This window comes from Sebastes umbrosus, chromosome 8 (assembly GCF_015220745.1).
Source record: "Sebastes umbrosus isolate fSebUmb1 chromosome 8, fSebUmb1.pri, whole genome shotgun sequence".
NCBI classification, from domain to species: domain Eukaryota; kingdom Metazoa; phylum Chordata; class Actinopteri; order Perciformes; family Sebastidae; genus Sebastes; species Sebastes umbrosus.
The window spans coordinates 17362474-17375738 of NC_051276.1; the positions used below are offsets into that span (position 1 = coordinate 17362474).

The window sequence follows — 13265 nt, forward strand, 5'->3', positions numbered from 1 at the left end:
TATGTGCAATGATGATGATTAAACATCAGTGTATAAAGGGGTGTGTTGAGGTTTGATATCCCATGAAAATTGCAATAAAAGACATTTGAAACAAACAATTTCAGGCAAATCTTCAGTTGGCGGTTGTGCCCATTCAGGGAGTAAACAAACTGTATTGTATCACTAGGCTGGCAGGCTGCACAGAGATTAGCTGATTAAAATTGTCACAAGGAAGCAAGCTTACCTCTCTAAAGAAGGTGTAAGTCCTTGGTGAATACCGACACCCTGTTAACCTCCCTGTAGCCATGTCTCTGTTGTTCACTTAGGCAAACACAGAGGACACAATGGTCCACAAACTGAATTACAGTAAAGTCTCAACCCCCAGAAGACCCAGCGCTAAACAGTACTAAGACACATATGTGGGATAGGCCTAACGGCTTGGCAGTCCTGTGCTGGTAGCAGACTATAGAGAGGAGAGACATATGGTCCCTCTCAGCCGTGGCAGAGCTGCAAGCAGTACTGTTGGACTGGAGCCTTCTCACCACCTGGCTGAGCGCTGGGAGTACTTCACTGTCAGCACTGTCATAAGACCTGCAGGCTGACTTTGAACACGGGAATGCATGGTAGTAACATTGGTGACAGTGTCAGTTTGACAGCTGGTCATCTAATCACAAAATGTTGAGGTCTGAAGGATTCAATCTGATTAATTTCAAATCAAATATATACTATAAATAAACAGAATGATCACTTAGCGCAAGCAAGGCCTGGCACAGACACCCCTCAGTGCACACACATTTTATTATTACATGTCTTGACAGCTGACGCAGGCTGTGAATTTGAACCAGAATCGTGAGGCACAGAGGATAATCCTCGCTGCTCTGTGGGGAGTGAAGGTTTCCTGTTGAATGACAGGAAGCCGTAGCCCCCACAGATTACTTATTTCCATTTCAGAGCTGATGATTCACATGTTTTGAAAGGTTTCGGTGATGTGTTCATCACAGTTTCTCTTTTAGGGTGATTTTCTTGGCTTGTTAAGTTCTCTGCTTTTTTTATCATGCCATTGATGTTAAAACTGTAACTTTCCTATGCTTGACTGCTTTTATTAAGTTATTATAACAAGAACTGGTTATGCAACTGCATGGTTTGTGGAAGGCACTGTATCTGTCTTACTGGCAGCATTTTAATAGCACAATACCTAATAATCTGGTATCAGCCTCTTCTTGTGTCATATATGATATATGATTATGTTTGTTTATTAATTGTACTATTTTGTACTATTCATTGTATCCTTGTAATTGCCCCATGTGGGATTAAATAAAGTTACATTCAACTGAATTACTATCTGTCAATATAAAATCCATATTCTTTTAATTATTACAAACCACTTACGATCAAAGTACCGCATCAGCTATTACACCTTTCTTCTGATCCACGTGAGTACATCCATAGATAAAATAATAAACAATAGCTTAGAACTGAGTTGAAGATGCAGACAGACGATAGAGACAGACCTCGATTCTGTACCCACTCTGTATAATGTTTTCCTATTGTTGCAGATAAAGGTAATAAGCTACTGTTGATAGTGGTTAGATTAAAGCCAGTATTACTGCCTCAAACCCTCCTTTAGATCCCCTTTTGTAAATTTCACCTTCCTTTCAGCAAAAGAAATGCACCTGGGCTTGTGTGTGTTGAAATGGGATTCAGCTCACATTCTTCTCTCATAGCCTGTTCAATCTGTTCCAGGACAATAATCACAATCCATTTGACTTTCTTCCCCCTGGTATTTTAGCTCAGGTACGTTAGACTATTCAGGACCTTGCAATGGTAGACAGAACAGAAATTGGGAAATAATGTTCTGTGCTTATACAAGTTGACTTTGTTAAGGAACTTTTTCTGTCAGTACTTTTTTTTACACTGTATTTTGATTTTTAACAGATCCCCAAAAATAGTATTAAGCCCTGTTGTTTTATTTTGTGTGTGTGTGTGTGTGTGATTTCATCTTTTGCATTCCAGTTGTGAAACTAGATTACAAGCTTAGTACAAAATTGTTTGTGCCCTTGATCGATTTTCAGTCAGACCTATTTACAGACAGCCATAACTCCTGAAGACAACACCTAATGTGCTATCATCAATCGTAATGTTATCAACCCATTTTTCTCGCATACGAGACAATGATGACCTCTCGCTGAAACACAATGTTGCCAGAACTCATCTTGGAGTTATTCATAGCTGCCTGCTGTTTTCAAATTAGTTTTCATTACATTTTGATGGACCAGGACTTCCCCCTTGGGCCACTCTAATCCATCACATCTCTCTATCAGTGACACCACCGTCCTTTTGTTTTGCTTTCAGAATGCTTGGGTACTGGATTTGCATGCACTTTCTAAATACATCATGACCCCGTTGTTCGCACTCAGATAAGATAGTATTAACAACCTAAGAGACAACTACACTGCATAAGTTATGTCATTATTATGTAACATATAGTCTGATAAATGCTGACTACGGCATAAAGTGATCAGCCATATGAGTGCAGATGAGCAGTGGAGGCTGAGAGGAAAGATGGAGACTAAATCAGTTAGCCTGAGTCTCTATCTCCACGAGGCAAAAACAATTACCATCAGTGTCCACATTCGTTTCTTATAATCTGGATGACGATAAGCAGCAGACAGTTGTTCCAGTCTACCTCCACCTCTCTAGTCATTTCTTAAGGAAAGCTGGCACTGCAGGTACTACATCCAGTTTAGATCTCGGGGGTAGTAGGATACATATTAAACAGGGAGATTAAAATCTGTAAGAAAAGTGCAAAATGCAGTAAGACACATACATTGTATGTATTAGGGTGAAAATGCAATGTTGCATGTAAGTTGTACACGTCACAACACATAGTTCATGGGGAAGATGAGAGGGATACCTAACAGGGTCCACGAGGGCTTTACGAGATTCCAACACGCTCTCTTTCTTGTTACTAGTGGCGGAATCAGGCTGTGTGAGGGGCAGGGACAAAAAATATAAAAAGGGCACCAGCTGCACGTGGTGAGGCACCAGCACACAGAAAGTACCCTAGTGGACACTTTATCACATTTTCTCCACTGGAAGGGCACCCTAGAGGACACTTCATCACGTTTTCTCCACTGGGAGGGTACCCTAGAGGGCACTTTATCACCCCTCCCCGAGTCCACCAGTGTTTATTACCTATACCACCAATAGGCTATTTACTGTGTTATGGGAATTCATTAACTTGACAGCTATTCTTCATACATGTCAGTATCCAACCTGCAAGCTCTGTGAAATATGAATACTATATTGATTGCACTTTCACTGTAATAAATAGGCACTGAAATTCATGAGCATCTTTCTCGCTTGTGTGCTTGTTTATGTGACAAAGAGAAGAGTATAAGTCTTACAAGAAAAGAGAGAGAGAAGACTTTGGCATGCGCAGTGGACTGTGTGTGTGTGTGTGTGAGGGTCACTCTACTGTCCCGTACATTAAGCTAAGTGCTCCTCAGCTCTCCAGCAGTAGTAAATGGAGTCTTATGGCTTGAGGGGGGTTTGTCTCCCAACTCTGAATCAAAAGCAAAGAGTGTCCCAAGCCTCGAGGCCACTGCTTCTGTGAATCATCAAATTCAGAGGATAAAGATAGATGCCTTTCCTTTTGTTTACGTGTGTGTTTGTGTGCCCCTGCACGCTTTTGTGTTGTGTGTTGTCTTTGTGCACACTGTATGCATCATTTACAATCCTATTCAGTATCCTTTGTGGTGAATATGACGTACAGCCAGTGTCAAAGCCACGTCTCGGTGTTTAAACTCAGTAAGAAAAATGCACAACCAGGCTGCACTATTCACTGCATGTCCTACATGTTAAGCATTTTAACATGGAGCTATTGAGATTTCGTTTTTTCTAAAAATAAGAATAATGAATCAGATGGACGGAGTGTAATACATCAAAGAGCTTGCTGGTAGGCAGTGGACCGAGTCTCACTGGTAGCCCTGGTACAGTTTGCAGGCTTTAATGATGTGAATACTGAAAGGCTGAATGTCCCTGTGCTTGCATCAGACCGTCATCTCCTTTTTTTTCCCTCCCTCACTTTCTTCAGGAACCACTCGCAGGTTTCAGAGGCGTTTGGATCTGGCATAGCAGGCACGCAGGCAGTCACTGTCTCACACTTCATCTAAAGAGCCTACTTATCTCTAAGAGCCCGGGTTAGGTTATGCAATTATTGTAACAGGATTGTATAATCTTTGTGTGGTGTTCCTCAATAGCATTACTCCCTCTGTGGTCATTAGGTTTGGGCACAGAAAGAATGAAAGCGTTTTGCTGTGCTAAAACTGCATCTGAAAATCAAGGGCTTTAGTTACTACACAGGATTCTTTATGTTGTCAAATGAAACTCAGTGGAGTGTAAATGAAAAACAAAATACAAAGCATAATACCTGAACTGTAAATGTGAACCACGGGCTGTAAACAGATGTAAGCATTTATGTTGGCTTTATTGTGTAAAATCACAGTTATGAATGATGTAAACATGATTTTATGAATTCAGAAGATTGGTGCACTATAATACTGAATATTGCAGGTTGAGTCATTATAACAACAAATTCACCCCAGGTCTGGGATGATGTAAGGTGGGGGAACCATCCTCCTCCGAGCTATGAGGGCCTGGACTCCCTGTTCTTGTCCCATTAAGGGTCCAAGTGGAGACCATTTATCCAGATGTGAACGACATGCAAGGTGAGCAGTGCCTATATGTCCGCTTTGTGACTGACATGGTCAAGGGTCATATCATTTTCACACAATACAGCTATGTGACTGCACCTTTGGTTACAACCAGGGTCTTAAGTTAACCTTTTTCCCCACCTGCCACCGTGGCAGGTCACTGAACACTTCTACCGGCCACGACATTTTTTTTGTCTGCCACTTCTGAAATCTATGTAGAACGCTTTAAAATTGTAAACACTGAGTCAGTGCTACCAGTCCCTAGAATTTTGGAATATATCATGTAACCTTTAATCCATGACTATATTTAATTTAGTCTTTAGAGTTGCTTTTTAAAAATAATATTTCTTAATATAAACCTGCCATGGTGGCAGGTGACCTGAAATTTGTACCTGCCACGGCCAACATTTACTCTGCATTTGGCAGGTGGCAGGTGCTAATTTCATTCCCTGGTTACAACACTGTCTCTTATTTACAGATGATGTTTTTTATATTTTTTCATGTTCATGGAATAGGGTTACGGTTTATGGTTTAAATATCATGTTAATTTGTTTTAATTTAAGGAAACCTTTCTCATTTATGACCCAATATCTTAATTTGATCCTCACTACCTCTCTTTCTGATGAGTGAATCTAACACGGAATCAAAGGGAGTTAGTGTGCTTCACGTCTGTCTCAAGGTTTTTGTTGTAGCACCATGAAACACTGGGTTATGAATGTTGGCTATATTTGTGGCCATATTTGTATATATATATATATATATATATACACCTTTTGGACTGTAATTTTTCTTATTCAACGTCCAATCAGTTTCTTATGGGATATTACTTATATTTATATCTTATTTTGTATATTGTATATTGGTAGAATTAAAAAAATTGTATTCTTATTTTATTCTAACGTTTTTATCTATTCTTTTGTTATTAAACTGTTTACTTGCACCAACAAAACCAAAGCAAATTCCCAGTGTATACCTCTTACACCTGGCATAAACACGACTCTGATTCTGATTCTGATTCTGATAATCAGTTAGGGGATATGGAAAAGCTTTGTTTTAAAATATGCACCTGGATATTTACAGAACTGGCAGAAATGCGCACGACTATAGTGGGATGATCTGTCTCTATGCCATCAGCAGCACCCAAAGGTGCCGGTCAGCACCATGGACAGAGACAGAGTCAGAGTCGACTCTGTCTATAACAAGGTGAGGGTCCCAGACAGCTCTACTTTTATGAAAGCGGTGATGAAGTTGAAAACACACGACAGAACACACTATATTGTAAGAAAAAAAATTAAGAAAGACACATAATCCAGATTTAAGACTCACATGCTATGAAAAACTTTTGGATTAAGCAGCAGTTGTTGCCTGAACTGGACAACTTTTGTCCTCCAGCCATCCTCCTGCACTGAGACTCATGGTTCACATTGTGTGTTTCTCCCATGGTGAACGGACCACAGCACTGTAGCCTGTTTAAATCCAGACATTTCTCTGTTTAGCATTCATGCGTTGCGGTGTTTCACGTCATTCAGTCACCTAACTAGATTGCTCCATCAGACGGAATTACCCGCATCACTCAATGAAGTACAATCATTGATTACTCTCTCTCTCTCTCTCTCTCGCTCTCTCTCTCTCTCTCTCTCCATCCATCCCTCCCTCCTACCTCCATCTCTCCCTCTCTCCTTTCCTGAAGTACTGCAGCGAGGGAGGACTGCATCGAAAAAAAAACTCACTGTCGTGCGCTGGCAATTATACCTCTGATCCTCTTCTACAGTAACACAAAAGAAGCTTTTTCTTCCATAAAGCGAAAGCGGAGTCTGATGCAATGGGCAACTATCAGCCCAGTTCACTCTCCTCACCATAAATGATGGTAAGTAATTACTACTTTTCCCTTGAAAAAACATGCTGACTTAACACTTCCGAGTTAGAAAAAAAATCCAGTATTTTCAATAAACTGTTTATCAGCTGAATTACAAGTCATGTTGTTCATTAATCTCCAATGATAGGCTATCTCCAACTGACATCTAAGCTGAGATACCTCATTATTTATTCATAAGTTTGTGTATCATTTGTTATTAAAAGTTGGGATGGTTTCTGGGCATGTGTTTTTTTTTCTTTTTTCTGTGGATGCACTAAACTGAGTCCATATGCCTCCTTGCAAAAATAGAGAAATTGACATCATTAAGTGAAAGCAGGCAACAAGCAAGAAGAAGAATTTCCTCATATAACTACAGGGATGTATGTAGTGGAGTTTCTGTATCATTTTAATTGTGGAAATTAATTCATTCAGCATTTAAGGGTGACATAATCTTTCTGGAAAGTCTTTATGTATACTGTACATATTGGTTTAAAATATCTGATTTAATGCTATATGAATAAGGTCTGTCAATGAATTTGCTTACTTGGTTGTTTGGTTTATGATGATCACTGACTGGAGCTCATAGTTTACATCAATGAGCATGTTTATAGTGGAATAATTGTCCTTGGCATGAGCAGAGTTTGGTGTTGTTGGCTGCGGACTGTGCATGCTGTAGTGCAATCCAGCCACCTGACCTGGGGCAGTTAAAGCACTCTGCACTGCCACCAACAAGAGGAGAGGATGCGGGAGCAAGGCGACTGACTCATCCGTGAATTGCACCTCAAGAGGCAGTGAGCGATTGACAGGCACACAGCCGGTGAACTGGAAATCTGTGGCAAAGTGCTTTGTTTGCAATCTGAAGGCTGCTGTAGTAGTCCTGCTGGGTTAACACTGAATGAAAAAGTGTTAGAAGTGATTGCAGGTTGCAGAATGTGTTTCCTTTGGCACCACTTGTCATTGATTTCAAGTTGATGTAGGTTTTTTTTTTTTCTGCCACGGTAAACAAGAATCTCATTGTGATTCAGAATGCCTCATCTGCATTCAATAACATCTCCATCTCAAGCATCCACTGACCTGTCATCATGTTAGTTTTTCTTAAAGTTTATGCAGCACACAGGCTATTTTAAGAGTAAGACATTTTCTAGTCCAGGGTTTCACAGTACAAAGTGCAAAGTACACTGTGCCAGTGGCGTTGGTAGTAGATATAAGAGCTTCACAAAAAGATTCTGTCTGCACATCTTGTTGACATGCGCAGGCCAACAGGGAATTAACAGAGTAATCATTACTTTGGAGGCAAGTTAAATCCAATAGCATAGTTTACATTACATTCAAGAACCCACTTGTCATCCTCATGTCTGCCAGAATAGGCACACATATACACAACCACCATGCACCACATCAAACAGTTTGACAAAATTTAATAGTAAAAAATCACAAGTAAATGTGCCGCATCCTGCATGCCTTGCCTAATCGGTGTTATTGCGTCATTGTAGGTCTGCACCAGACTGTGGTGGTGGTACATTATGTTTTGTATCTGCTATGTAAGCACTGTATTGTGTCAGCAGTGTGGTCTGGCAAGGCAGGGAGACCATATGTTTACCAAGAAGATCAAACAGACATCAGCCTGACGCAAAAACAGGACACATTTTAGTCTCTGTAAACCGTCATGGTGGGATGGGACAAGTCCAAAAATGTGTTTTCTTTCTGTCTGTGCAGATGTAACATCTTATGATTTAATACAGTCAGTATCCAGATTCTGTGTCCTTCATCTAAGTATTGAGATGTACAATATTAATATAAACAGAGGGGAGTTCCCTTTTCCTTGGATGTGCACAGAAGTGATTAAAGTCAACATTAATATTAACAATGTCAGCTCCTCACGATAGGAAAGGCAGATGTCAGCTTGCTGCAGCTGCTTATGAATCTGCATGATGTAACGTTAACATGGCTTGCAATCAGCTCTGCTTTTGAAGTTCTTATCATGGGTGGTGGAGCTCTAACTGTTGAAGGTTTGGGTGCCTTGAAAGAAGATCATTTTATTATATTCCCCATTTGCATAAACAACCATTTTCGTCCTCTCTTTTGACGTTCTTTGGTGTCATTAATACTTCTCGCACCCCCCCCACCCTCCTCTCTCTCGCCCCACCACTCAGTCAGTAATGGCATCAGTGCTTGATGAAATCTCCTAACGGAAGACGTCCTGGGCTGGTTGTGCCTCTGCCTTCCAGATGAGGTCATGGGCTCTCCGTTTTGATGGGATTACATGCGGCTCTGCCCACTTAGAGATTGGACCTGCTCTTTCTGATGCTAATAGAACAAACCGGCCGCCAAGCCACTGTGCTTGCGCATGTCTTTGAAAGGGCAGGACACTGACAAGTCAGACCTGACTGAGAGGGAAAGTATTTGTGGTTCATATAGGGAAAGGGACTGTTTCAACGTGTAGTGCACAGGCCATTTAAGAATAAGCATAAGGCAGAAAATTGCCACTTCAGAAAGCATTTTCGGAGATGCAACCATCATGCATTTATTATAACATTTTATTGCACTAACAATAATAAGTAGCCCTCGGCTGCCCTCATTGTTTTGCATTATTACTTTTTTGGTACTGTGTAAGGGCTAATGTCTGGACTACCGGACTGCACTCAGCCAAAAAGGCACTATTGATTTTCCTTCAGGTTCTCATGAAAAATATTAAGTATTTGTCTCCTCCAGCAGTTACGGGTCAAGCAACCTGAAATTCTAGGACCAGAATTGATTGTTTACTTTTTATTCTAACAACCTGCTTGCCACAGATCTGTTTGATGACTGCTGGACTCGAGGTAGATCGGCACCAACAATGACATCCATCCTTTTGACAAAGTGCATTGCTTGTATGAAGCCCTTACTGTGCTGATAATTGCTTCATTATGTGTTAAGTTCTTTGGACTAAGGGTGTTCATTACCACTGTCATTATCACAATGTTATTTAGTGAGATTAGTATAAAAATTCTTTCAAAAATGCTCATTAGCAGCTTCATTACTGTGCTACTTTTGGCTAATGAAGTCATGATAAGCAATGAAAGAGTGTGTTGAAATGGACTGAGTTGGTCAAACACACATACTGTGGAAGTATTTAACTTTTCCCAAATTGCTTTTCCTGTAGTTGGATGTATGGCCAAAGCTCCTGTGTAAATCTCATCTCTTCATTTGTCTTTATGTTCATGCATAGGAAAATTTGGGGCCAAGTGACACTTGACCTAGTGTTTTTTTAGTATTCTAAAGAGGTTGAAGGAAAGCAGGGCCGCTATCCATCATGTAGACAGCGGTGTTGCTAGAGCAAGGCCTATTTTCAGCCATCCTCACATGGTTCACAGCAACGGTACACACACTATATATCAACTCTATATTCTAATTGTAGAGAACAGCTATGCCCTGCAGGACAGTAGTGTATGGATGCAGCTTCCTAATGTTTCAATACGTATCCTCGTCACCATGTTGGTTTGTTATCAGTAAAAATATATAGTCAAATGTTTAGACAGTTTGGTTGCCTCGAAGCAAAGTAATGGTGGTGTGAATTGAACATAGGTAATGAATTCTGTATTTACAACAAGGGGGTGTGTTGACTGAGGCTTGGGTGAAGAGAGTAAGTTGGAAACATTTTCTGACAAAGACGTTAATGGAAATAATAGATGCTGAAGAGGGAGCCGGAAAGAGAGGGAGAAAATTAAAGAAGCTGCAGGAGGAACGGAGTGGTTTAGAGACAGCATGGAATAAAACAGAGACTGGTTTGTTTGGGAGTGTTGGTGGTTACCCAGTTTGATTTTGATTGCTCCCGTTGCTCGGGCTGTCTGCGCTGTCGGGGTCTCGTCAGCTGCGGTCAGGTGAGGTTGGTTGTCTGTGTGCTCGGCTGTCCTCTGAGCTTCATCATCAGTGACAGCGGGCCTCACAATACACTCCATTGATTCTCTGACAGGCAGGATGTATCCCCTTTTGCAGGTGTGTGTGAGCGTACTGGTTTTAAGTAAAAATGATGTGTGATAGTCAACATTACCCGATCCTGAAAAAATAAGCTCAGTGACACCACTGAACTCTGACATGCTCCTGGCAGGGTGTTAGTCTACGGAGGCATTCAAAATGATGCAGTCTATAGAGAACATGACAAGAAGCTACAATGTTCCACGCTTAAGAAGAATTATTTTGAGAAACCCTGCAATGTAAGTCCAGGATTTACGCAGGATAGCGTATTATTATTATACAGGATAAAGAGAAAATCATGCCACTAATCATAAGTTAACCTTTGCAGTGTGCACCTCAACAATGATCCAGTGAGGAATTGCTTTTGGACAAAGGAAACAAACAGATTTCTAAAAGCATGCCTTTATGAATCATCCTTAGGACAAAATGTCTGAGGAACCACCGGTGTCAATGGAGGTATTAAAAAATTAGTCAGTCCATGTGTAAAGGAGTACGCTCACAAGCACAGAAGTCATCCAATGAGCCAAAAGGGATTAGGAGAGTCACCTTGAATCAGCAGTGTCATTTTGCCCAGTAAAATTGCATTATGGGAGCTGGAGCTGGCCCTGTGATTTGTGTCCTCCTGACAAGGCTTCAGTGTTCATTAGAGGCTGTGGTGAGCAGCTCCTAGAAACACGGGAACCGCACACACTGGGTGGCTCACACCATCCCCACCCTCTAATTTAATTTCACAATCACTTTTAGTTTGTTTTAATAATGGTTGTGTCTCTGTGTTATGACAAATTATAGAGTAAAGAGTAAAGCGAGTGTGCCTATGGAGGCAATGTGATGATGAACTGTGGAGTTCGCAGTTTGAACACTCACATGAAATCATGTTACATCATTGGCACTGCTATGCTGGGGTCTCCCTCCCATCAGCACCGGCCTGCCAAGATGGGAAAGGGCTTCCCCATCCATGCTGTGAGAGCACACTCACATATGTGTATGGCATGTTTAGGTGCCTTTCTGTTTAATTATTTATGTGTTTCTTGTGTGTTAAAGACACCTGACTACACAAAATGAGGTGTGTGTTTGTTATGTGCCAGTGTCTGAGTGTACATTCACTACTCATGACCATTTCTCCTTTCCTCCCTTCTTTGCATGGATTAAATATGACAGTGCCGTTCCGGTTGGATCGTCGCTCCCATTATAATAAACCAGCTCTTTATTGGGGGCAAATTGATTTAGGACAGCGCCTTGTTTATTAGCCTCTGTTCCCCAGAGCTAATCATGACTCAGCAGATTTAGCATCTCTGTTTAAAATGCTCACCTCCTCAAAACTAAGTCCAAAATATGAAATATAGAACAAGGAGAGCGCCCCTGGAAATTTAATATTCATTCTGAATAAAACTGAGAGCTATACAGCAAAAGTCTTTTTCCTCACATCACTCCAAATGATTAAAAGGCCTGGGAGAATGGTGGGTGAATGATTAAAGAGGGAATGTGCTGTCTGTGGGGTGTCACCTGTTAGTCTGGGATAGTTATGAATGTCGCAGGGGAGACATGACTTACAGGCAGTATCTGATTTACATCTCCCTCTCTGTTACTTTCTCCCTCTTTTCTCTCTGATCTCCCCCCTGTCCTTCCTCCTGCTTGTTCTCTCTCTTTTTTTATCTGTCTGTCTCTTCCCCTTCCCCCATCTCTCGCAGCCTGGCCGATGATTGCCACAGCCATTGTGGGTTATCTCCCGTTGTGACTGCAGACTCAAGAGTTTTCATCCCTGCTGCATCTCGAGACCCACCGATCTCACCATTCCTGCAATTCCCCTGCCAACGTACTCTGACCCCTGTTGCCCCTCTTCCCTATTTCTTCTACTTCTAAGTATCCTCTGAACCCCACGTGAAGACCTACCGGTGGAGCCAGAATGGAGGACACTTACAATAACAGGACTTCCCTGGCTAAGGGGGCCAAGGACATGGTCAAGGAGGCCAAACGGCATGCAGCAAAGAAAGTCAACAAGGTGGTGGACCGCGCCACAGACGAGTACTCATCCCAACACAACTACAGCCGATTCCAGGATGAGGAGGACGAAGATGAGGATTTCTACCGGAACCCTCCGAGGCAGGGCAGAGAGGGCAACCATGACAACGACGAGGGCTCCAGCGATGCGACAGAGGGCCACGATGATGAGGATGAGATCTACGAGGGCGAGTACCAGGGGATCCCCTCTGCAGGAGATAGGAAGCAAAAGGAGGGCCAGGTGGCATTGGGACAACCAGTGTCAGATGCCACAAGGGACCAAAAGGGGCTGGAGCAGGAGAGACAGGCTGATGAGGAGGAGCTGGCCCAACAGTACGAGCTGATCATCCAGGAGTGTGGCCACGGGAGGTTCCAATGGCAGCTGTTCCTGGTGCTCGGGCTGGCACTCATGTCAGACGGGGTGGAGGTGTTCGTGGTGGGCTTTGTGCTGCCCAGCGCAGAGACAGACATGTGTGTGCCCAACTCCAGCTCGGGATGGCTAGGTAAGGCACCCTGTGTGTGTTTGAGTGTTGGTGAGTGTGTGTGTGCATGTGCTAACAGGAAATGATGCATTTCCTTCACTATTAATCAAATTGCATCAATTTGATTAGCGTTGATGATTCTAAATGAATGTGAAGTGTGACATTGTAACAGGAACCTCGCATTACAAACCGGAGGTGTGGAGTTTGAAAGATGTGGGTGTACCAGGAAGAGTATAATGAAAAGACACTGTCCGGTTGCATTATGGGAAATATAGAATAATT

The 13265-nt window shown here is 42.0% G+C and overlaps 2 protein-coding genes across 5 annotated transcripts in view; one reads left to right on the forward strand and one right to left on the reverse strand.

Moving 5' to 3' along the window:
- The window catches only part of poc5 (POC5 centriolar protein homolog (Chlamydomonas)), a 13556-nt gene extending 13138 nt beyond the window's left edge, over nt 1-418 (reverse strand). For 2 of the 3 annotated variants that reach the window (XM_037776947.1, XM_037776946.1), the window contains exon 1: nt 224-418. In XM_037776947.1, coding sequence (XP_037632875.1) covers nt 224-286 — 63 coding nt within the window. In that variant the 5' untranslated portion in view covers nt 287-418. The remainder of the gene's footprint in view (nt 1-223) is intronic. The other variant, XM_037776948.1, reaches the window with a different exon arrangement.
- A 5900-nt stretch (nt 419-6318) lies between these two features.
- The window catches only part of sv2ca (synaptic vesicle glycoprotein 2Ca), a 29663-nt gene continuing 22716 nt past the window's right edge, over nt 6319-13265 (forward strand). The window contains exons 1-2 of one of the 2 annotated variants that reach the window (XM_037776940.1): nt 6319-6561; nt 12192-13004. In XM_037776940.1, coding sequence (XP_037632868.1) covers nt 12407-13004 — 598 coding nt within the window. In that variant the 5' untranslated portion in view covers nt 6319-6561; nt 12192-12406. Of the gene's footprint in view, nt 6562-12191; nt 13005-13265 lie in introns of those variants that run through there. The other variant, XM_037776941.1, reaches the window with a different exon arrangement.